Below are 24,681 nucleotides of genomic sequence, written 5' to 3'. Positions count from 1 at the left end.
GCAGAGAAACTCCAACTGCAGCAGTGAAGTATCCGAGGTGTAAGGCCAACCCTGCTAAGCATCCTTTTTTTAGCATCACAATCCTCAGAGCACTGTCGTTGTTGAGATGCCATATGAAGATCTGATTTGGTGCCAGAGCCCAGACCGTGCTGGTTTAAGTGCAGGGTGTGATGTGGGGCTTTGTAGCAGGCTGGTTTAATAGGGTTTGGCTAAACTAGGTCTCGGTACCTGTCTAAATGTGGAAATCAGGTCGGGTTTATCCCGTTAATGTTGCTAAAAGCAGCGGGAGGAGCTGGCAGGCAGGAGGACGGCTGTGCAGGGGATAACCAACCGCACGGTGGAGCTGCCAGCTCAGCCCTGCTGCCCCCGGTGCTGCTGGCAGCAGCTGGCAGGGCAGTTTTGGGACATTCAAACCTGACCTTGTAAAGGGACCCTCTGCTGCCCACCAGCACCCATCGGCCTGGCAGCAGCACGCACTCCCGGGGTGCTCTGAGCCGAGCAGGAAAGGAGGTGGCTTCTTAAAACATCCTGGCAAAGCTGGAGGGAGAGGAGCAGGACAGGGTGCCAAGATGTCCATTGTGGATAGTGCCAGCCACACCTCTGGTCTGGCACCTCATCCTGTGGCTTGCTGAGGTCCTGGGTGGCACAATGCCCTGTGCTGGGGTCAGCCCTGGAGGCCTTCTGCCAGGGTGGTGATGCCAGGCCTGGGCAATAAATCTGCTGTGTGAGCAAGGAGGAGATAGTCCTTCCCTTCAAGGAGCTCCCGCAGCACTCACAGGAAACTGCTGGAGTGTCAGCCCTTTGCTGGAGCTGCTTCCCACCCCAAAGCAGGGCTGAGCACAGCAGAATGGGAGCCCAGCAGTAGAAAGCCACCCAAGTAGGATATGGCACCAGGGAACTTAACTCCTAGCAGTGCATCCTGCTTGGAACCCTGCTGCTGGGTGCTCCTGCTGCTTCTACCCCCCCCCCCAGAGCTGGGAATCCTTTTCCAGCCTGATGTGCCAGCACCTCAGGTGGCTGCTGCCAACAGTGAAGCCCAGGCCTGCTCCACATGCTCATCTTTTAAGTCCCAAAGGTGTTTCAAGCCTTCTGCTTGATCACACAGAGCTGCCAGCCCAGAGGAACAGAGGAGCCTGCCTACAGTTCCCATCGGGGGAGCACCCCCTTCCTACCCCCTGCCAGAGGGAGCAAGGAACCAGGAAAGCACTTAAAAAGGACAGCATGGGGTATAAGGTGAGGCTGGGCAATGGATCAGGAAGGATGCTGCCTTTCAGTGCAGGGGAGGTGGCGGCACCACCGCTCTCCATCCTTTCATCCACAGCAGGACAGGGTAGAGGTGTCAAAAAGCAAATCGAGGGCAGTTGTGGAGTCCTCATCCTCCTCTTGTGCTCCAGACTCCTGGTGAGCAGCCCAACCCAGAGCTGCACCCCAAGCTGCTGCAGAAGGGATCCCAGTATCACAAGGACTAGGAGGAAGAGGAGCTGGAACTGATTTTTTTGGCTATTTCCATGTCTGACTTGGCAACCAGAAACCGCAGCTTCTTCCCTCCGGAGCGGATGAGATCCACAGCGCTGCAGAGAGCAGCAACAAGGGAGAGGGGTGAGTTCTGGCTCCCCCCAGGCTGGCAGCCCCCCAGGAGCCTGCCAGGACATGGACAGTCACAAAACACACCCCCCACCCTCATTTGCAAAACCTCAGCTTGGTGCCTGCTCAGTGTTACAAACAGGAGCTGTTTCTCTTCTGCCTGTAGCTTTATGGAGGGGTTAGCCCTCCACAAAAGTGCTGCTGGGATGAGGGCAAACAAGCTCTGAGCTGCTCTGCCCCACAAGCTGTGCCCCAAACAAGGGGATGAGCTGCCCCATCCCACTGCCTTCAAGAGGAACTCTGGGGTGGGATGGGCTGGAGCAGCTTTGCATTGCTGAGATCCACCTCTGGAGTTCTCATTTGCTTCCTGAACTTGCTCTCCAGCTTCTGTTCCCTCTTCCAAACCCCTCCACCCAGCTGCCTCCCCCTCTTCCTAGTGCCCAGCACAGCTCATTCCTCTCCCTACAGCTTGTCCATACCACAGTATCCTCCGCCTGTACCCGGCACGGGGAGACCCTGTGCAGCTCTTTGCTACCAAAGAGCTGAAAAAGTGGAGGTGAGCAGTAACCCCCCCCAGTGCCAAGAAGCAGGCTGGGCCCTCTGGAGAGGTGCAGCTCACCTTTGGTAGTCTGCCCCGATGAGACTGGTGCCGTTGACAGCCAGGATGCGGTCCCCGATGGAGAGCCTCCCGTCAGCCGCTGCGGGGCTGTCCTCAATCAGGGTGCGGATGTAGATGCCCGGGGAGCAGAGAGAAGTGTGCTGGAAGCAGGGACAGGAGGTGAGTGACCAGCCAGGGTGGAGGGGACACCAAAGGTTTGTGGTCTCAAAGGGCTGAACTCCCCAGGCAGGGTGACTCTGAGGACCTGGTGCCATGCTGGGAGGCACTGGGGGTAGGCGAGGGCTGGGCACTGGGGACATTGTCACTAACAGTCCCAGGAAGGAGCCTTCAGTTTTCTATCAGTTTATACACAGAAAGAAGAGGTGAGAGCAACCTTCTCGTGTTCAATTTAATTAAGAGCAAAACATCATTAACCTGCAGCCATTTTGGGATGGGAGCTCTTTGCTCAGGGCTGTCCCAAGGGCTGGGTGATGCTCTGTTTCCTACTGACTAATGCAGGGCTGTGAAAGGCCACTTGGTGAGATGATCCAGCACACAAAGCCAGATGGCAACACCTTTTGCAGAGTGCCATTGCTGGTGGAGCCGTTCTGGCACCCCACAAGCCCACAAGTTCCCCTCCTCTTCCCTTGCCACCCAACGAAGGGCGGAGGAAAGACCTCAGCTGAGTCATTTTCCTTCCATGGGAGCACTGAGCCTGTTTGCTCTCTCCAGCTGCAGGACAGCTGTGGCAGACTTTGCATGCACAGCACAGAGAGCCAGGAGCAGGACTCTGCTCCTCCCAAGAAATCATTCTCCTCCTCATTTTCCCAAGTAGAAGCAGCCGAGCTCCTATGGGAAGCCATTAGCTTCTTCACTGGCTTTTTTTTGGGGGGAAGGGCTTTTTTGTCCAATGTGTCCCACTACATCTATCTGGAGGGGCATCAGTCCTGCCCCAGGATCAGTGAGAACTCACCACACCATCAATCAGCCCCATGCCCAGCCCGATGGGTCCTCTCTCCAGCTCCACCACGAAGACGTAGCAGAAATCATCAGTGGCAGAGCTGCGGCTGGAAGACTCCGGTGTGGGGTAGTCATAGGGGGTCGGGGAGCACCCTGCCAGTGGAGAGATCAGCTCAAAACTCTGGCATCACCCAAACCTACCTTCACACCCTCCCCCAGAAACCTGCCCCCCCCCCAAACCCCATCAGAGCCAACCTTGGGCTGGTTTTCTGCCAAGGGCAGGATTTGGAAGAGATGTTTCATCCCACAGGAATCATGTGTAGAGGGAGGGCTGCACAAGAACACGCCAGCAAGCACACTCCTGCCCCAACCCTGCACCCCAAAAGCAAGGCAGCTCCAGCCTTTTGGTACCTTCAGGGGTGCTGCCTTTGGTTCCATTCGTCCCATTTCTCCGAGGGTCCTGTAGCCCCTTGCCTGTGCCCTGTGGGGACTCAGGGCTCCCGGAGTCAAAGTTCAAGGGGGTGGTGGGGGGTGTCAGGAGGCAGGAGGGGTCTGGGGGTGCTGTGCCAGCCTTAGGGACCGGACCCCTGCCCAGCTGCAACTGCTTGAGCTTCTCCTGGAGCTGTGGCTCACTGGTGGGGTGCTCGCAGTGGCACCCATTGGTGGGCAGGCAGAGGGGGGGGCTCCCCTCAGGCTCAGGGCAGCCCCCCAGGGAGCTGTAATCCTCCTGGGTGATGGTGCTGACACCCACTGGGCTCTCGCTCACCTCCAGGACGTCTGGTGTCATGCATGCCTCTTTCTTAAGAAGGAAAAAAAATGCTCTGTGGGACTCCCCTCCCCGTCCTCCCTCCCCTCCATGTGTGCTTTTCACCCCCCTGCTGCCCCCCAGCACCCTGCCTGTGTTGCAGGGAGGGCACTGCCAGCTCCAGCCAAAACCTCGACAATCTGGACACCCCCAGGGCTTGTCCTGGGATCAGGACAAGTTGGTGGCCAGGGTCATGCTGGGGATGCTCACAGCCAACCAGAACTGCTGGGGGATGTCATTGGAGGGGGACACTGGGGGGAGCAAAGCTCCTTCTGTGGCCCCTGAGCTGGGTGACATGGGCTCAGGGTGACAGGAGGGGATAGCAGGGTCTGTGGGTGCTGTGGTTGATGGGGGCAGGGTGGGAGAGGAGAAGGGGACCTGCTGGAGGGATGTCCTCTCCAGGAAGCTGGAGACAAGTGGCAGCTGAGCTCAGCACCCACAGCATGTCTCACCCTCCCTTTTTGCAGGCATTAGTTAATTAGCTAATGAGTGCCTTAGTGCTGGGCTGCTGGACAGGCAAGGTGCAGGGGAGGGAGGATGGTGGGACGGGCAGGGAGAAGGGAAGAGCTGCTTGCAGACCTCCCCCCTTCCTTCTTCCTCCCCACTAATGAGATTGCAGGGACCTGTCCTTCCCACTCACCTTCCTGCACCCCAGCCTGGGGGATTAGCAGCACTAATGCTGCCAGCAGCTCCAGGCTGCAGGTGGGGGCAGCAAGACCTTGGTGCTGGGCTCTGAGAGAGCTCCAGAGGGATCCAAAACCCTCCTGCCCAACCAGGAGAAGAACAGCCCCTCCTTACGGGAACAGGCTACCTTTGGGGGTGCCAAGCCTGGCCTCTCACTGCTGGGGGAGCTCTTGCTCTGCAGGCTCCAGAGGAAGTGGCGGATGTAGAGGAGGTGCCTGTAGATGTTATCATCCAATGTCTCCACTTCCAGGTCCACTTTGAAGCCCCCACTGGGCAGGATGATGGGTGGGTGGTTGTCAAAGGACTCCAGCACCTCATCTGGAAGGCAGAGGGGGGGGGGGATAGGGGTTGGTGCTGGCCCAGGCTGCCCCCTGATCCTGGCTCCCAGGCCTGTGCCATCTCCCAGCTGGGATGGAGGACATGGTGACCTGACAGGCAGCAGCACCCTTCACCTGGGAACACAAAAAGATCCCCAAGCCCTTCTGAGTGCTTTTTGCACCCTTTGCAATACCCAGCAGTGGGGCTGTGGTTATTCCCCCTAGCTGCAATTCCTACAGGAGCCTCAGGGAGGGGAGGGCACCCATCTCCCAGGTTTGTATGGTGAGCCTGTGTTAATCCAGCCTTGTTCTGATGGGGTTTGGGGGGGCAGGTTTCTGGGGGAGGTTGCGAGGATGGGTTTGGTTGGTGCCAGAGCTGTTAAGCTGCTTTTCCCACTGCCAGGATGCTCACCGACCCCCTGGGACAACCCTGTGCCATTCCCCAAGCACAGTGACCAGAGCAGCAAAGCCAGGAGCTCACCAGGCTGGAAGGTGGCTGGGTTCTCCTCCTCACCAGGCTGCCAGGCCGTGATGCAGCCCACATCCATCACCTCCTGGCACTGGCTCAGCACCCTCTGGAGCTGCGCGGGGCTCAGCGCCGGGAACTCGGCTCGCAGGGAGGACCAGGACATCTGAGTGAGGAGGCAGAGGTGAGGAGCTGCACTCTCTGAGCTCACAAGGAGGATGGGAGGGAGAGGTCAGGCAAGATGGAGTGAACCTCAGCATCCCCTCCTTGGTGCCATGGTCCCCCCACCCCTTGAAGGGACAGCTGGCAACAGGTTGCAGAAGAAGGGACGTATCGCTGCAGGAACACCCAAACACCAAGCAGGGTCTCTTCTGCCTGTGCCCATAAATTCCCAACTGGGAATCCCTCACCTGGACCAGCTGGGAGCTGGGCATGGCCAGCAGGTTGGCCACGCTGGCGAGTTTGGCAAAGAACTGCTGAGACAGCTGCTCGAAGCCAGCACCACGCAGCCACTCCAGGAGCATCCGCACGCTGGCCCGCAGCTTCACCCCCTGTGACCAGTGGAAGCAGCCAAGAGAGGAGCCTGGGGAGGCAGAACATCAGCAGCTGGTGGCAGGGAACAGCTCCCCCACCCCTGCCCCGAGGCAGCAAAATAAATCCAGGTTAATGTCCCCAGCATCCCCCAGCTGTGGATCCTGGTGGTGGCTGGACCTCACCTGGTGCCCACAAGCAGGTAATGGGGCTGCTGTGTTAATGAGGCCTAATAATGAGGTTCGTAAAGCAGGCTGTAGTGGTTTACTAATGAGCTGCCCCTCCGAGCTGCTCTCAGGCTCAAAAGAGCAGTGCTCTTTGATATTGCAGGGGGTGAGGATGGGGCACTGGTGGGGTTAAAACTCTCCTGGGGATGGGGACCCTGGAGATAGTGGCTGGGGCTGGTTTTGACCTCCCCATCACCTCCCCATCACCAGGGGGCTGCTTGGAGCCCCCTCCCTCCTGTACCCCCAAGATGACACTGGGATTGACTGAAGGGTCTCCCTAAGGGCCGGTCCCCTGTGGGTGACCCAGTCCAGGTTGGGTGTTGGAGGAAAACCAACCCTTGTCCAGCAGCTGGTTGAAGAGCAAGGTGTTGGAGAAGAAGAAGAGGTAGGCAAACATCTGGGAGGTGATCTCTGGGTGCACTTCATACTGACGGAGCAGGTCCAGTGTTGCTTGGTAGATAAGCACAACCCTACGGAGCTCCTCGGGCAGGGGGGGAGATGCCCGCCAGCTCTCCCGGCACTCGTTCTGGAAGGGGTTGCACTCCAGCAGGGCAGGGAGAGACATGTAGAGACACTGCAGAGAGAGAGAGCAGCAAAACCACGGGAGATTGATTTGGTTTGGCCTTTGGGTCTCTTTTTGCCCTGAGCCAAACCCCTCTGACTCCTGCATCTCCAGCAAGCTGAGCAAACGCTGCTGGCATGGAGCTGGCAAGGGGCTGGTGCTGCTCACCCCCTGTCTTAATGGTCTCTGGTGTTGGGCAAGAGGTTAAATGGGAATTAAAATGTCTGTTGCTCTCAGCAGCTGGAGGTGACAGCATGGGACAGCTCAGCTAAAGGAATCTGGAAGCACATCTGAACCAGAGGGTTCAGAGGGTGAGAGAAAAAAACAGGGGCAATGGGATGACCATTCCCTATCTCTTAAATGGGAGAGCAGCACCTAGCACCCACCTCTGCCAAGCAAATGGGGAGGTGAGGGTGCTGGGGAGGAGAGTGCTGGGAAGGAGGGTGCTGCATCCCCCCCATCCCCGCACACAGCAGCCTTTCTCCTGCCTCACACTGCCCTCTCTGTTCCTCGCTGCCTCCCAGCTCTCCAGGTCCAAGGGCGTCGGTCCAGAGGCCCCTTTCTACCCTGCCCTGAATTGCACCATTCTGCCGAGCCAAGCCGCTCCCCTCCCCAAACACCTCCCCCGAGCCGCTGCACTGCGGGCAGGGAAACGCGCTGCAGTAATTCAATACTTCTATTGGGCTGGGACCAAAAATCGGGGCACTTCAGCCCAAAGGAAAACACCTCGGCTTGATGCAGCTGCCAAGGAGTAAAAGCTTGGAGAGAAAAAAAACCAAAAAAAACCAAAAAAAACCCCAACTCCTGCACAGGCTGAGAGCTGCTGGAGAACCTCGTGCTGGTCCCGTGGGATTCTGCCACCCTCCCCAAGGATCATGTACCTTGGAGATGTAGTAGACACACTGCTGGAAGGTGTACATGATCACCTCCTCCAGCACCGTCATGGCCTCCTCGCTGGCTGTGATGGTTGAGGAGAACAAAGACTCCTTGGAGCCTACAGGATGGAGAAGAAGATGGGGGAGCAAACCAGCAGCAGGAAGGTGAGCTGAGTTCCCCACTCCCTAAACCCCTGGGGTGGGGGTGCTCAGTGGTGCTCCTGGGCTGTCATCAACACTGGGGAACCCCCCAAGAGGGACAAAATGGTTCTTCTCCTCCCAAGCACCCACCCACCATCTCCCACACAAACCAGTGCTGCCCCACATCCGTCCAAGAGCTAATCTGGCCTACAAACAAATTTACTGCAGAGACCAGAGGGCTTCAGTTTTAATCTCTTTTTCCTTCTTTTTTCCTCTACTTTTTTTTTTCTTCTATTTTTTTTTTCCCTAGCATTAACACAGGCTCACCAAGCCCCTCTGCAGGGCTGCTTCCAAACCCAGGTGCCCACACAGCAGTGCAAGGGGCAGAAAGCCACCCTTGAGCCATTACCCACAAGCTGCTGGGACAGAAAGGGAAGGTTCAGCTGCCAACACAACACAACCTGGCCCCAAAGCCCAGCAGCACGATGTGAGGCTGCTCCTCCTGCACAGATTACCCCAACCTCCCCGCAGAGATGGCCCTGCTGATGAGGATTACAGGGGGTTAAAGGAGCATCTCAGGGACACTGACCACCACTTGTGGCCAAGGATTAATGGAGCAAAGTCTCTCTGGATGGAGAAGCAAGCAAGGTGCTGCATCCAGCTCTACCTCTGACATCCAGCTCCTCCTCCATGTTCTGGATGTAGGTGGGTGACTTCTGCTGGATGAAGTAGAGGACCTCGATGGCATTAGCCATCCAGAAGAGGATGTGCTGCAGGTCTGGGAGAAGGTCTGTGATGGTGAAGCAGGACAGAGCAGCAGGGTCCTGGCTGGGGACACACAGCAAGCATTACAGCCCCTGTTCCTCAGTATTCCCACTAAAGATTTGGGGGACAAAAGACCTTTTGCATCCCTTACTCTCAAGCCCAGCACACCCTTAAGGAGACCCTTAAACAAAAATCTGGTGGTTCCTGCTCTGTGGGATGGCAAAGGGTTTGTTGAGTGCCACTTTTTTTTGGGGGGGTGGGGGGAGATCCCCACAATATTGCTGAGCTGTAGGAAACACTGGGCTGAAGAGCGGCTCTCCTGAAAAGTATGTGCTGCTCCTGCCAGCTCGGGACAGTTAAACCCAGCCCTCCCGCACTGGGCAGTTCAAAAATAAAACAAAATAAATAAAAAGCATCTGGGAAGTTTCTCAACTGCTGAACTGCTTTTTTCCTGTCGTAGGAAAGGCCTGGGAAGCATCCTAGGAACTTGTCCTGAAGGAGCTCTCATAGCAAGTTCTCCACATGCTGCTTTGGAGCCTGGATTTTGGAAAAAGCTGGGAAGCCCCTGCACCTCTTTGATGGCCTCAAAGAGGTGCTCCCCACCCCAGGACACTGTTTGCCACCATCTCTGCATGCACACAAGCCCACCACCAGCCCAGTCCCTGCTCTGCAGGGGGAGGTCTTCAGCATGACCATGGTAAGACCTTGTGCATCCCCCAGGGATGCTAAAGCCACATATGTAATAACTTGGCCAGGTCTTGGACTGGAGAGGACCTCAGAGCTGCTACAGGTCCTGTTGCCCTCTGAGCTCACCTGCTTTTCCAACCCCACACATTCCCAAGCAGGGGCCTTTTGAGCACTGTGGTGAAAGGTGAATGTGTGGGACTGAGCAGGAAAACTCAGGGTGCATCAGTGCTGGGAGGGTGAGTTTAGCCAGATATGGACTCCTCTTGCTCATGGAGGAAGAACTGAGCTGACTTCCCCCCCCCCTTTTCAGGGCAAAACAAGGAGGGGCAGCAGGTGGCACTTACTGCTGGGACTGCTTCTCAGCCAACTCCCGTGTCCGCTCCTGTGCAGGGAGAGAAGGGGAAAGCAAAATGAAAACCAGTGGGACAAGGTGACACGAGCATCATCCCAAACAATGCTTTCTGGGCTGGGGGTGGGGCTAAGGGAAGCCCCCAAGGGGGTCCAGCACCACCCCTACCCCACAGAATCAACCCAGTTGGAAAGGAATTCTGAGATCATCAAGTCCAACCCTTGCCCCAACCCATCAAGTCCACCAACACCCCCATCCCACTGCCAACTGACCCACACAGTCCTCTGGATCATTTTGGCCACTTTAAGCAGCAGCTGCCCGAAGTCCCCTGGCTGGAAGCTGGTGGCTGAGTGCTGGATGCAGAGGCAGAGCAGGAAGGCAGGGGTCAGCTTGTGGTCATCCCCCCCCGGCTCGATCAGGGTCATGATGCGCCGCAGGAGCACATCCTCAGCCGCTGGCCCGAACTCCAGCAGCAGCTTTCTGCGGGGTGCCCCTGGAACACTGGCAGGCGAGGAAACCCGTTTTTTGGTGGCAGAGTCCTTCAGCAGGTTGCCACACGCCCCACAGATCGGGGGACCCTCGGGGACAACGGGGTGCAGGGCTCGCAGCCTCAGCAGGGTCTGCGCCGGCAGCGGCTGCGCCTTCATGGGGTCCTTGTAGAGGAGCAGGTAGTAGAGACCAAGGGAGAGGAGGTCCCCGTGCCTCAGCACAACTGTCCTGGCCACTTCGGTGAAGTTGACAGAGATGCTGGCACCAGCGATGGGTTCCAGCACCAGCTTCTCCTCCCAGCGATGCCGGGAAGGTCGGAGCTTCCTGATGGTGCAGTGCAGGGGCAGGATGTCGGGGGCTGACAGGCTGATGCTGGGCTTGCTCGCCTGTGTCCTCTGGCCCACCGTGTGCTGCTCGCGGTTCAGCAGGTAAACCAGGCTGTCCTGCCAAGCAGGGAGATGCAAAATGAACCGGGAAGGGGTGGGGAAAGGCACCCCCCTCCCTGCAATGCGGTGGGTGCTGCAGCCGCCCACCCACCTGCTGCACCTTTGCAGGGCAGAGCCCTGGTTCTCTCTTTAATTTCCTGGCTGCCAAGCAGGACAGCAGCAACCCCTGCTTTGGGTGCACTAATAATTGGGCACAAGGACTTTGGGTATGCAGAAAATGAGGCTGCTTTGGGCAGAAGGAGCCTTCCCTCCACCTCTAACTCCCTCCTTCCCCACAGCTGCTTTTCCTTCCCACTTTCTCCCCCTGCCTGGAGAATGATGGGACCACGGACAGAGCAGCCCCCATACATAACCCCCCCCCCCCCCCCCCACCGGCCTGCCTGCACACCCCAAGGTAGCTCACGTCACAACCCCGTGCCTCAGTTTCCCCTCCAGATGTGCTAAGGGGATGGGTGAGGACTGCAGTGCAAGCCTCACCGACCCGGAGGGCTCAGAATAGGCAGACACTCAACAGGGATAAAGTAGCCATTAACTCCAAGAGCCGGCCCAGTCCTTTCCAGTTCCCCAAGTGCCTCCAGCGCTAGGGAGCAGGGAATCCCAGACGCGTTGTCTCCTTCCTGCCTATCATTAGGGTTGTCACTACCGAAGCAGCCAAACCAGGATAAGGGGGGGGTCGCGGGTCACTCCTCCTGCCTGCTTGAGGACAGGCCTGGGGACAACGCTTGGTGACAAGGCTGCAAAGTCCTAAGCTGGCACCGCTTGTTTCCTAAAGGATGCTCTTCCCGTGCCTCCCATACCCCAGCAGCTCCGGCCATGCAAGCAGCCCCCCTTCCCCGGGGTTTAGATGGGTGTGGGGGGGGGGGGGGGGGGGGGGGGGGAGAGAAAAGCAGAGGGGTGCCGGGGAGGAGTGTGGGGGGGGGGGTGTATGTGCAGGGAGGGAGGGGGTGAGCTTACATGCTGCTGGCTGTAGCCCTGCAGGAGCAGGAGGTGCGGGGACTGGTAGAGGGAGTACCGCATGCTGCCGCCGCTCCGTGCCGCCGGGCTGCCGGGCAGGGTGGAGCAGAGCCTCTGGAGCCGCTCCCCGGCCCCGGCTCCGACCCCTGCCCCTGCCCGCCGAACCGGGTTGCCCAGGCTGGTTTCGCTGAGGCTTCGCCGCAGGGCCGGGGGGATCTGGGGGGGTCCGCGCCGCTCAGTCCCCGCCGGCAGCCGCCGGGCCCCCCCGCGCCCGGTGCCGCTGCAGCTTCCGCGCTTGGGCGTTGATACCTGCGGGGATGGGGAGAGAGAAGCGATCAGCTCCCCTCCTCCCGGTCACACACACATACACACACACACACCCCCCTCCGGGATCACCGCAGCGGAGATGCTGCAGCACCTTGGAGCAGCTCAAAGACCCCCCCCCAAGTCCTTCCTGGGGTAACGCGTCCTCCCTGGGCTGATGTCCCCCGTCGTCCCTGAAAGGTGACATCAGGACACCAGCGCAGGGAGTTTTGTGCCCCGGTGTCACTGCCGAAAAGAGGGTGCCCCAGCACTCCCCAGTCCCTAAACCCCAATGATCAGGGGGCAGCCGGCCCGGGCTCAGCATCCCCCACACCCTCTGGCCACACTGCCAGGGCTGAGAGCAGGGGGAGGCAGAGGAAATCTATGCTAAAAAGAAAATTTGTTCGATCTTTGCAAAAATCAAAAGAGCCTGGATGCTCCTTAGGGGCCTGCAGCACCTGGTGGCCAGCGTGGGAGCCGGGTCCCCCCTCCCGAGAATCGGCCAGGCAGAGGAGCAGAAAGCTGCAGTGGAGCTTGTCTGCCTGCCTGCCCATCTGCCTGCCTGCTGCAGGAGGAAGCTGTAATTAACTTCTCCCCAGCATCAATTCAGGCAGACCTGTCTGCAAGACGAGTGGGAGCCAGACTGAATTAACAGGCCTGGTCGAGCTGCAAAAACATCCCGTTGCCTGGTGTCCCCAGCCCCAGGGGTGTCCCCAGGGACCCCTCGGAGCTTGCAATCACGACTCGAGCTCTGCAGGAGAAATAGGAAGTTATGGGTCCAATGGGTGATGCTCGTACCTCGGGTGGGCAGTCTCCTGGGAGCAGGTCGCTGGGATTCGGGGAGGATGAAGAGAGGGTAAAAATAAATAAATCTAAAGGATTTGCTTGGAGGAGCAGCACTGCAGAGATGTCAGTGCAGCCTGGAGCCAGAGCCCCACTCACAGCTCATCCAAGCAGTGAGCAGACTTCAGCCAGCAAGATTTGGGGACAGCCAGCGGGATTTGGGGATGGCAGAGCAGAGATCTGAGTGCCCAGGGCTGCTTAAAGGGACACTCACAAGCTCAGACCCAAAAGAAAAAAACAGAAAAAGAAAAAAAAAAAAAGAAAGAAAAATGTTATCTGCCATATTTGGTGAGGAATGGGCTGACGGTTCTGAAATAAATTTTTTTGTTTGTTTATTTTAAATGGAGTTCTCCTTTGCTGGGAAAATGAAAGTAATGGGGATGGGGTGGGAGGAGAAAATAGCCCATGGTGTTTACATGCCTTGGGATTAGGGCAAGGAATGGCTTCAAGCAGCCACCCCGAGCAGCCCAGTGCCCCACATCCTTCTTAAAATGGCAACAGGCTCCAGTCCTGTCCCCATCGTGGCCAGCAGCATGGCATGGGATGCCTGCATCCCATGGGTGTGAGACCCAGGGGGTGCAACAAGCAGCCCAAACCGTGTTGCTGGGAATGCCAAACACTACCCTAAATATGCCTGCAGGAGGCCCTGGCTTCCCCAGGAACCTGGTCCCTGACCCACAGCATGGAAATGGGCCAAAAGGATGAAGGGGGTCAGCTGAGACCTGGGTGATGCAGGTCTGAGCCTGGCCTGGGGGAGCTGGATACTGGATTTGCTGGAACTCACTGCATCAGGAGGGAGCAGGGGTTTGGGGTCACAGTGCCCAGAGGACACGCCATCACCAGTCCCTTATCTAGGGGAAAGGAAGCTTCTGTATTTATTCTGTAAAGGGAAAAAAAAAAAAGCTGCTTTTTTACTGCCGATAGAGCCCCCGTCACAGGCTCCCTGCTAACCCCAGAGCTGCACTGGAAAGATAAACACAGCTCTTTTCCTGAGCATAACAAAGTCCCTCCATAAAATGAGTTCTTTTCAATCCTCTGGTGCTGTTTTCTCCTTCCAAGCATGTGTAGATTATCCCACCCAAAATGCTGCACGAGCATCTCCAACATGGTGGGGCCGGGGAAGAGCTGGGAGCTGCTGAAGCCACATGGCACCATGGATGGGAATGGGGCAGGATCACACCTCATCCCTTATGGAATGCTGAGCACCCCAGGCAGGGGCACCATGGACCCCCAGCCCCTACCAACCTGCTGCCTCTAAACCCAGGAAAAACCTTCCTGGGATCTTGGATGCCTGGGATCTGCCTCTTTTTCAGCCTAGGAACGAGCTTTCCTTTGGCTGGCTGAGAAATAAACCAGTCAATAAATAACTCCACAGGCCCCAGGAAAAAAAGAAATGCTTTGAATGGACTCAGGAGGGGCTAACACCGGGGCTGGCCCTTTCCTCTTGTAATTGCTCGACAGAGCCTGCAGGGAGCCCTCCCTGGATGAGGCCGGGCAAGGGTGGATCAAAGCCGGATCCTCAGCGGTATCTGCCAGAGCATCCTTTAAAGTCACAGCCTTGGTTCCGAAGTTCCTCGAGGTGCCCACACAATTCAGCTTCCAGTTTCACAGGAAAACCCCGACAAGCTCTGGACGTGGTGCAAAATTGGGCTGGTTTGGGAGATCAGTGCGATAAATATGCCAAATGCTGAGTCTCTCCCCCAGCACCCTCCAGCTGGTGGGTGTTATCCCTGGATGCTCCCTATCTGCTCCAAAAGGAGCAGGGATGGGAGTAGGAGGGAGGGAAGGATTCAGCCTCCTTTCCTGCAAGGATGCTCAACCTGTGCTGGTAATTAGCAGCCTGAGGAGCGAGTCCCTCCCTCCCCAGTGGGAAGCAGCTAATAAACTAATTAGGATAATGGATAAGTGAGCAGATAAAACTCTTCAGCTCTTTGCTAACAGGTCATGGGTGGGTGTGGAGCCTTCCCCTTGTTGCCCTTGTCTGGCAAGCAATGCTGCACCAGCCTGTGTGACACCAGTGGTCTCAGCTCTGCTGGTCCAGTGATGCCCTCTGTAGGGAAGAGCCTTGCAGGTATTTCCCTGGGGATTCTGCTTTGCAGCATCCCTGGGTTTGTTTTGTTTTGTTTTTTTTCTTAGGGAGCTGCAAGCCCAAAGTCCCTTGATTTTTGCACAGATGCTGCATTTTCCACACCAATATCCCATAACACCCCTTGGGCAGCTGATGTTCAGCAAAGGGACCTCTGCCAGCTGGAGGCTGGTGACAAGGGTGACCCTGGTGGAGGGCACTTGTGGTCACTCCCCATCCCTCCAGGAGAGTAGCATCATTTGGGGATGATGGATCAGTGGGAAGCAGGTGCTGCTCCCCAGACGTGCTCCTGGCTCCAATCCAGCAGCTTGTGGATGGGGTGGGAAAGTGTGGTCCCAGCCCTGCAGCATCCCTTTGGACAGTGCCACTGCCATGGAGTGAGACCAGTGACAGAACCCCTGGTGCCACTGAAAGAATGGGCTTTAAGAGTGGGAATTTAACAGGTAAGATAAACAAGGGCTGTGTAGCCTGCAGACCAGACAGCCTAAACAAAGGTGGGTGTGGGTTTTCTGTCTCCTTAAGAGCTTGCTAAGCTATGGAAAATGCCCAAATATTCAAAAAAAAAAATGGAGAATTTCCACCACCCCACCCATGAGTGCTGAAACAAATGAAGTGGTATCTACAGTGAAAGTGCAATGGGCTCATTTCCAGACTCGGGGCACGCGATCCAGTTGGGAACTGCTCCCTCTTTGGAAATGACCAAAGGGTGAGGAGCCCAGACCAGCCCAGAGCCTGCTGCTCCCCCAGCCTGGGTGGGAGCTGTGCCCGGCCCAAGGCTGCCAGCCCACCCAGGGTTCAGGACATGGGTGGAAATGCTGCTTCCCATGTCCAGGGGGGAGTATTTGAGGCTGAGAGATGATGTGACCTCAGACTCAGCCAGGGGGCTGCCATGTGCTGTAACCATCCCACTTGGCTTCTGCCCTTTCCTCTGCTCAAAAGAAACTGTTTTAAGTCATTCTCCCCAAGATCTTAATGTCTCTCTGATCTGTTTAGAGAAAGAGTGGAGGAGAAAAGAGCAGATCATCCAACTTTGCTGCTCCCTTCCTGGCCTGAGCTCCTTCTTCTCTGTTTGCATCACACATGCAGTGAGCTGGGACTGGTCCCGTGTTTTCCCCTCCCAAGCAGGGCTGGACACAGGGAAGGCTGGAGGGACCCCTGCCACACCATTGGATGCCAAGAGACCATCTTGAACAGCATGAATATGAGGAGTGAGGGCTTTTTTCCACTGCTCCTCCATCCTTTCCAGCTCAAGGCAGGAGTTGAGCCCATCTCGGGCATCCCAGGCTGATGGGGAGCTACCCCCAGCACCAGAAACCCTTTGAAGCTGCAAACAGATTTTAGGGTATCCAGGCAGAATCCCAATTGTAAATTGGGATTGCTGGTGGGATCCCAGCAGCATCTGTTCTCCCCTAAAATGCCCTCAGCTGGTTTCCTTCACCCCCTGTGCCCAAGCTCCTTTCAGCACTCATTAAAGCAGGTGGGCAAGGAGCCCTGTCCTCTGCCATGGGACAGCTTGGGCCATGCTGAGGGAACCTTGGCTCTCATTTGCTGAGTGCCCTCAGGGTAATCCTGCATCACTTTTAGGTTATTTCTGACAATCACAACCCTTTCCCTGAGAAGCAACTCTGTGCCCACCCCAGCAAAACCCCCTGACAGATGCCTCCAGAGCCTGATCCAGACCCCTCCATCAGCAGGTCAGTCCTACCAAGTTCATTGTTTAATTAAAAACATTCTTTTAAAACTTTTCTGCTTTCATCTTCATGGGATTTTTGTTTGAGAGGAGGAAAACTTCATTACTTTTCACTGGGGTCACTTAGTAACCTGCTGGTTCCTAATGATGCACTTATCTCCTCCTGCCAGCCCTGGACTTGATTAGACACCTCAAGGGGGGGAGGTTCTCCTGCCCTACATTGCTCTCTCTTCATTAGCTGTTAATTTTGCTTAATTATTCCTGCAGATTTTCCTGGGGTATCTGGCCTGGGGGATGCCCACAGGGGGTGCAGGGGAGTGGGGCAGTGCTCGGGCAGGCATGAAGCTGTGCCCAGGCATGGGACAACGTGGTGCTGAGATGGGAAGAGCTGATGGGCTTGCTTAGTGGTGCCCAGCCAGGAATGAGGATTTGGTGTGAACCTCTTGACTGCCTGGTGTAAATATCTGAGGTGGTGGGTACCAAATTTAAGTAGGAGAGCACCAAGTCCCAACTCTACCCAGGAGCTTTGTAGATGAAAAATGGCTCCCATCCCACTGTGCCCAAAATATGTACAATGGCTCATGGAAAGGGGTGGAGGGGGGGTTGAAGGGAGGTTGAAGGGGGGTGTGTCAGAGCTCCCCAGACTTAATCCCTGCCCCACACCCAGCTCTGACCTGCAGTGGTGGTGTCCACATCCCTGGCCGCCATCTCTTCCACCTCCGCCCTCTTGCGCAGTTCCAGCCGCCGGGAAAAACCTTCCCTGGGCTTCCAGAGATCCTGGATGAGCAGAGGCTTCTCATGGTCCCCCAGGACCCTCAGCCCTTCTGTCTGCCACCTCTTCTCGGGGCCCTCGAACCTCCCGATGACATCGCAGAGCGCGTACTGCCCAGCACTCAGCTGGCTTAGCCCATACCGCTCCAGGGCTTCCTTCACCAGCTCCCGTGCCCCCGAGCTGCCCGATGCCAGCACGCTCTTGTAGTTGGTGCCTGCACAGATGTTGCCCCCGAAGATCTTGAGGACACCAGGGGCTGAGATTTGGGTGGAGAGCTCAGCTGGGTCATCTTCCCCAGCTGCCTGGGCAGAGGAGGTTGAGCTCCGGTCCTTGTAGCTGAGTGTTCGGTAGAGAACCTGGGAGAAAATCCGGCTCTGGCGCTTCAGCCGGTTCTTGGATGGGGGAGCCATGGTGGAGGAGGACCCATAAAACATGGTGGGTGAGGTCGTCATAGGGCACAGCTGGGCAGGGAAGGGAAAAGAAGAAGACATCAGCCATTTGGGGACCAGAAGGACAAGCAGGAGCCGGCTGGTGGCCACGGAGGAGCTGCTGTCACCTTCAAGGTGGGTGAGGGAGGACCATGTGCAACCTATCAGTGACCAAGCTCAGCTGGGTTCCCTGGCATCAGCATGGTTATCCTAGGATGGATTTGTCCCTGAAAACACATCCAGGAACCATCCCAAATTTCTCCATCCATCGTGTGTTTCAAGAAGTCTCTCTCACCCAAGTGAAATGCAGCAGGAGGAGAGCAAAGCTCAGCAGGATTTGGGGTAGGGCCCATCCTGGTCAGGAGCGGAAGCATCAGGAATTACTTTCACTAATGAGTTTATGGAGCAATTTTTTTTTTTTTTTTTTTTTTTTTTTTTTTTTTTTTTTTGAGGTGAAACGGAAAGCTCAAGTGCCAATTCAATCACTCTGAGGTCACTGCTAAACCAAGAGGCACAGGGCTGAAAATGGGCTTTAATTAGCCTTTCTAAAAATGTCCTGACTCTGGCAAATCTCTTGGCTGTCGCTCATTTGTGGAGGATGCTCAAGCATGTGGTGACAATGCTGCCCTTGTCACAAAACTCAGGGCAGGGCTGCTCGGGTGGTCAGCAGCTGGAGGAGATGTGGTCAGGGCTGTGTGAGAGCTCTGGAGCACCTGGAACGGGCTGCAAACCATGATGTTCTTCTGGCTTTAGGTAGAGAGGTCCTGCCCAATGTCACTGTTGACATCTGGCTGTGAAATCCCACCCTGGATGCACAGCCCCCCAGTGCTGATAACACCACCAGCAGCACCACAGGACAGCTGGAAAGGAAGGTCTGGAAAAGAGAATCCAAGTGCTTCCTACTGGGACAGGATGAGGGTTTCCCTCACCTCCAGATCCACTGGGGCTTTGGTGCCTATGTAGGGAACCCCAGAATGTCCCATCCACAGCTCTGGGAGAGCTGGATGCAGCACTTGGCATCAAACTTCCAGCACCCTGGGCTGGTGAAAGCTGGGCTGGGCTGGGCAGCACCCTGCCTATCCAGGGGGCTGGAACTGGGTGATCTTTAAGGTCCCTTCCAACCCAAACCAGTCTGGGATCCTGGGATCCAGCTGCATATGGCTGGGGAGACCCCGAGTGCCAGAGCTGGATGTGTCCTGGGAGCAAACCCAGAGCTCTCAGGCAGAATGATGTCGGCCCTGGAAAGCCTCCAAACCACCATCTAATTCCAGAAGAAAAAGCCTCCCTGCTGCTAATGGAAGAGGTCACCTTCTAACCCAGAAACCAGCTCCCTGCTGTGCATGGAGGATTTCTGCAGGGTGCACAGCTCCCTGGTTCAGCACTAGAGGCCCATTGAATGCTGCCAGCGGGGAAACTGAGTCACCAGCAAGCACTAAGGCTGCCTGGGAGCTGTGCTGCACCACAAGTCACCTTCCCCCTCCCCCCCCCCCTTGGTCCCACCAGTAAATGCTGGGGTTTGTCCTTTTTCCCAGCCTGCTGGCTCAGAAAGTGAGGATGCAGCAGATCTCTGGGTGATGGAGGGAGAGGAGCAGGAGCCCCCCCAGCCTTAGCCCATCACTGCTGCCTGCCTGAAACTGTGCTTAGCCAAAGCCTCAGGCACAGGACTCAGCATCTGGTGTTTTGTACCTCCCCAGCCCAGCCAAACATTAGCCCCAGCAGCTTCACCACAGCTCATTTGGCATGGGAAGGGCTTGTCCTGCTCCCACCCTACAACTGGGGAAACTGAGGCAGGGATGGGGTAAAAGCTGCAGATTCCACCCCATGCTGCTGTTTCTCCTTTAGCTGAGCCCTGGAGCTGCTGCTGGGGACACCACTTGGTGTCTGCTGTGTGACATCTCCCAGGAGTGCTGGGACAGACCCAACCCGAGGAGCAGGTCAGGGCACTGGCAGACAGTCAGGTTCAGGAACAGCTTCCTCAGACTGTTGGCACAGCCCCACCAGCCCTCATTAACATCAGCCAGAAGAAAAACTACCCCAACAAGACCTCACCATCAAGGATGCAAAAGACAAAAAACCTCTGTCATCAAATCACTGTTTGCACTTCAGGGATTTAACCTCCTCCAACCTGAACCACCTCCAGCACAAAGGAAAACCTTTTAACATCTGCTGCTGGTAAAAATCATTCCTCCAAGCCCACACCACAGAAGGAGACACCATCCTCACTTCTCACAGGTCCCTGCCTGGTTTTGAATATGTTATTTATAGCTCAGCTATTTTCCTCCTCTTTCCATCAAATGCAGCACTTCACAGAGGCAAAGGCGTTTCATGGGATAAAAAAAAAAAATTAAAAAAAATTACAGAGCCTGGATTGAGAGAAGATTCCAGCTTGGTCACTCTGTTATTCAAAACCCGGAGCAACATGGGTGTGGTGTCACCAGAGAAATCACAGTGTCACCCTGAGGACAGAGTAATGAACAGCTTGGTCACCTTGAGGACCTGACTGGATGTGATAAAAGATGATAAGGAGATGGGATCTTCCAGCACCTCTGTGTTCCCAGGCTGTGCTGTTGCAGGACTCACACTGCAGCTCTGGAGACATGACCCTTTCCAAAGGGTCCCTTTCTCAGCAATCAGGGACATCTTCTCTGCCAAGGACTCTGTGGGAATTATCCAGCAGCCTGCCAGCACCTCCAGATGGGGGCTGCACCAGGGATCCTTCACCTCCTCACACACCAGGTCTGGCCACACCAAAACCAGCTCTTTACCCCAGCCAGCACCATCTGTATTTATTCCTCAGAGCTATGACAAATGCTTTTGGTATTCACATGGCCACCACATCTCCTTCCATCACCACCATCACCAGGGACTTTCCTGTGGGTGCTGAGGTTCCTGTTCCCACCATGGGTGAGCAGCTCCTTCCTCCTACCCAGCACTCAGCCCAAGCCTCCTCCCTTACCTTGCCATCCTTCTCATGTGCCTCTTCTCCTTCCATTCATCCTCTTCCTCAAAACAGGCTTTCTCTGCTGTCCTGCATCATCCCAGGCAGGTGCTTGTGGTGCGTCTGCAAGAGGAAGAAGAGTTGTTCTGGGCTGCTCACAGGCATCAGATGCTCACAGCATGGTGGCTTTGGAGGGCTCAGACACCACAAGGATCATGTTTGCCACGCATCCTCCTGCCTCACATCAAGCAGCCCAAGCATTTGCTGCACTCGAGGGCTGCTCGTCCCTGGGATGAAGGGGACCCAACACCCATGGGGCACGTGGGGCTGGTGACATGGCCATTCAGCCACAGGCCTTGATGGAGAAGGTGAGTTCCATCAGAGCAGAACCACAGCAGCCTTGGAGGCAGCCTGGAGCAAGCCCATCCCCACATCCACATCCACCAAGAGCACCTACCCCATGGCAAACAGACAGCAAGAGAACAGCTACAGGACAAGAAATACTTCAGAAAGGAAAGACAAAGAGGTGAGCAACAACCCCACAACCTTTATCTCCTTCTCCCAATCCTATGTGTCCCCAGGGATGCCAGGCTGGCAACCCTCTCACCCACGTGTGGATGATGAGTCCTGGACCAGCTCCTTCCCTCTGTGGCCAGATCGTGCTGGGGTGCTCCCTGAGATTTGTTCTTCCTGCATTCCAGTCAATTTTGTTGGACACTGAGGACAACCACCAAACACCCTCCCCTTACCCACCCAGAATATAACCACCAGTAACCAAAACAGAGACAAGAAGCACCTGCAGAGTGTCAGCGGTGATCCCGTGACTGTTCCCAACAAAAACTCAACAGGGCACAAGAAATTCTCCTTCCTGTGGCTCCACCATGATTAAAACCAAACACTCCACCTAATTAAATCACCCAATCAGAGCCTTGGGGCAGGTTGGACCCAGCCCCTCTTGCTGGCCCAGTGCTGGGGCTGAGGGAGAAACTTTCCATGAGGTCAGGACGAGGAAGGCAAAAAGATGCTGAAGGCACCTCTGCTGCTTGCTGCTTGCTGCTTCTCCTAATGATTAATTGCTCCCACCAGTTAAATATTTATGCCCTATTTCCAACGTGTCTGCCTTCAGCTGCCAGACATTGATTCTTATACTTCTCTCTGCTCGATTAACGAGCTTTTGGCTACCATGTATTTTCTCCTCTCTGAGAGAGTATTTAGATGCTTTAATCAAGCCCCCCTTTTCCTCTTGGCTTTGATTTATGACAAGACCAACCAGGTGGCCATCTCATCCCTGGCTGTAAGACGTTTTCTGCAGCTACTTGGTTCCTTCCTATCTCTCTTCTGCTGAGATGGAGCGATTGGGTTTGGCTGCCACAAGCCCAGATTTGGTTCTGATAGTGCCCTCACCAAAAATGCAAATAACTGTTTGGTTGTGGTTTTATTGTTTTTTTCCCAGAGCAAAGTTTCCTGTGACCCTGAAAATGTTCAGTTCTTCAGCAGAGAAATCAGGATGGACACACATCCGTCCCCAGCCACAGGAGGAGGAGGAAACAGATGAACCCCCCCGTGCTGCCTCACCCAGCATCTGTGAGCATCTCCTGCTGAAAACAGTGCACAGCCCATTTAACATCCAGATCAGGGACAGGAAAACACATACAACTCCAATTATTATTTTTGGGTGCCAAAAGATTTCCACTTTCCACTCTACTCCAGTTAGGATGCCTTCTGTTTGCCCAGTTTTCCATCCAGATTTCTGCAAACTAGTAACACTCTGCTGCTCTGAGCCAGTCCCAGGTTCTTATAGAAATTATTTTTATCTCCTTCTAGATCACTGATAAAAGCCCTGAAAAGCTGAGGGTGTGCTACCAGCTAGCACTGCCCAGCAGTGATAATCTCCTGTGATAACTGCCTTTGAAATGGAGCAGGTTTATTTAATCCTGGCTTTTTTGACACCATATAATATCAGCTCTAAATACTGAGCTGGACTGACTTTTTAAATACTGCAGAGTGCAGGTTTTTAAAAGAATATCACCTCACATAGCTCAGATGTTTTGCAAAAGTGTATTAGAGGCAGAGAGTCACCTCTTGCATCAGGGACTGAAATCCTTTCTCCTTGCCAGGAGTTATTTTCCATATAGCCACGTTGGATGGCAGGAATTTATTCCTGGTGCTGAAGTCTTTAATCAATTAAAGCCTGAGCCAGGTTTCTCCGTCTTCTCCCCGGGGGGGATGCTATCAAGCCAATCAACCTGTAGCTACCAGGTCATCTTATTCCCTTTTGGGAAGAGCAGCAACATTATTAAAACACCTTTTAATCTTCTGGAATTTCCCTGGGGCTCATCTCGGCGCAGATGCTGTTCTCTATAGATGGGTGGTGAAATTTCAGCAATAACCATCCCAGGATGGCAACCAGAAAAGTGATTTCCCCAGATCTTTATTTGAAAATTTTCCTTTTTTTCTCTTTTTTTTCTTTTTTTTGGATGGAAACCACTGGAGTCACAGCCTCAGCCTGATGGCAACGACCACAGCCTGGATGCTGTTGAGTGGAGGGAGAGGCCTCCCCAGCACTGCAATGTGGAACAAATTATAACTCAGAGAGCAAAGGAAATGAGAACACCCTGGACACAGCAGCTTTGACGTGTGCTCCTCGGCTCCAAATCCTTCCCCTCTGCAGATCCCTTCCCTGCTGCTCGGGCATGGCCAAAATCCCTCTGCTCTGAAGCAGAGCTCCCCCTCCCCTCTATTCTGGACCATGTCTTTGCTTCAGAACCTGGCCTTTTCTTGTGTGAGTTTGAACCACAGACAGAGCAGAGGCTGATAAAGTCAGTGCCAGCCTCAGTGCCCTCTTTAGCCAGATCAGAGCAGGTAAACTCCTTACTGTGTTATTATTAGCAGCAGGCACTCTGCTGTAGCATCCTGGATCCTACCACCCAGGGACCATTCACACAATATAAAGGCAGACCCAGTCCTGCCAAGATGAACTAATAGTTTGTCCTAAAGGCAGCTCCACAAACACCAGAATGATTTTGGACCCCGACTCCGCAAGGACAACAGGAGTCCTTTTAGCAGGTTTTGTTTTGTTTTGCTTGCTGCTGTTTTTTCCTCATTATTTCTGGAGGATCTTTTGAGCCGCCAACGTCCTATCAGCTCTCTGGTAATGTGCAAGTCCAAATGCCAGCCCTCTACCCAGGCAGCTCTATTCACACACATGCAAGAAACATTTCACAGGGAAAATTTACTTTCTCCTGCCTTCTGAACAGCAGAGTCTCGGTAGGCTGCCTAATTATAAGATCTTAGCAATCATTTTAAATTTTTCTTTTTCTAGCGATAATTAACTGGTCCTGGAGAGGGCTGAAAATAAGCACTTCACAAGCAAGTAGCAAACTCCCCTGAGTTTTCTCTGCTAAAGTTACAGCTCAGCAGGAAAGTGTTCCAGCCTCACGGAGACACAGATCATCCCAGCACCTCCCCGCCAACGCCTGGGATGCCACAAGAGTCACAAGCAGCTGAACACAGGTGAAATAGAGTGTGGGGAACAGCAGGGAGATCCCAAGGGGGTTAGGAAGGGATAAGGATACCCAGGAGTGTGTGATGGGATAAAGGGTCCCAAGGGGCATGCAACGGGACAAGGATCCCGAGGAGTTTGCAACGCAGTAAGGGTCCTAAGGGACATCAATGGGACAAGGATCCCAAGGGGAGTGCAATGGGACAACGATGCCCTGGTGCCTGGCGCTGGGACAAGGATCCCGAGGTGCTGCCTCTCCCCAGCACAGCCCGCCCGGTGCTGTTGGACAGGTTGGGTCTCCAACGGCAACCGGACAAGCCTCAACCCTTGCCCCGCCGCTTGCCTCCTTCCTCCGCTTTCCAGGGCGTCAATAAAACCCCCAAACATTCCCCTCCAGGGAGATGGAGGTACCTGCTGACCCCATCCCGGGGACAGACTCCTCGGGGACCCTACAGGAGGAGATCTATCCCACAACCACCCAGAAAAAAAATTTAAAAAAAATTAAAAAAAAAAAACAAATAAAAAAAAACCAACAAAAAACAACCGAAACGAAAAGGGGAACCTAGGACAGGGTCCACTCACTCCATTCCCTATTCCACTCCCCCCCCTCCCGATACTCACCGTGTGGGGCTCGGCGGGTCGGGCTCGGCGCGACCCCGGCGGCTGCAGCGCCCGGAGC

The 24,681-nt window shown here is 55.2% G+C and overlaps 1 protein-coding gene across 1 annotated transcript; it reads right to left on the bottom strand.

The window, feature by feature from the left end:
- Positions 1-1,465: 1,465 nt before the first annotated feature.
- On the bottom strand, positions 1,466-24,681 carry RADIL (Rap associating with DIL domain). The gene is given in 17 exon segments (XM_030459505.1): positions 1,466-1,571; positions 2,204-2,343; positions 3,156-3,295; positions 3,554-3,941; positions 4,759-4,949; positions 5,430-5,580; positions 5,825-5,997; positions 6,509-6,746; positions 7,616-7,728; positions 8,418-8,578; positions 9,547-9,584; positions 9,824-10,483; positions 11,441-11,704; positions 11,706-11,749; positions 17,037-17,595; positions 20,519-20,623; positions 24,624-24,681. Coding segments are annotated over 16 exon segments (3,402 nt in total). The 5' UTR covers positions 20,555-20,623; positions 24,624-24,681.

This window comes from Calypte anna, chromosome 14 (genome assembly GCF_003957555.1).
Source record: "Calypte anna isolate BGI_N300 chromosome 14, bCalAnn1_v1.p, whole genome shotgun sequence".
Classification (NCBI taxonomy): domain Eukaryota; kingdom Metazoa; phylum Chordata; class Aves; order Apodiformes; family Trochilidae; genus Calypte; species Calypte anna.
The sequence above is the reverse complement of the archived record's forward strand: the minus strand, read 5'-3'. Positions and strand labels throughout refer to the sequence as shown.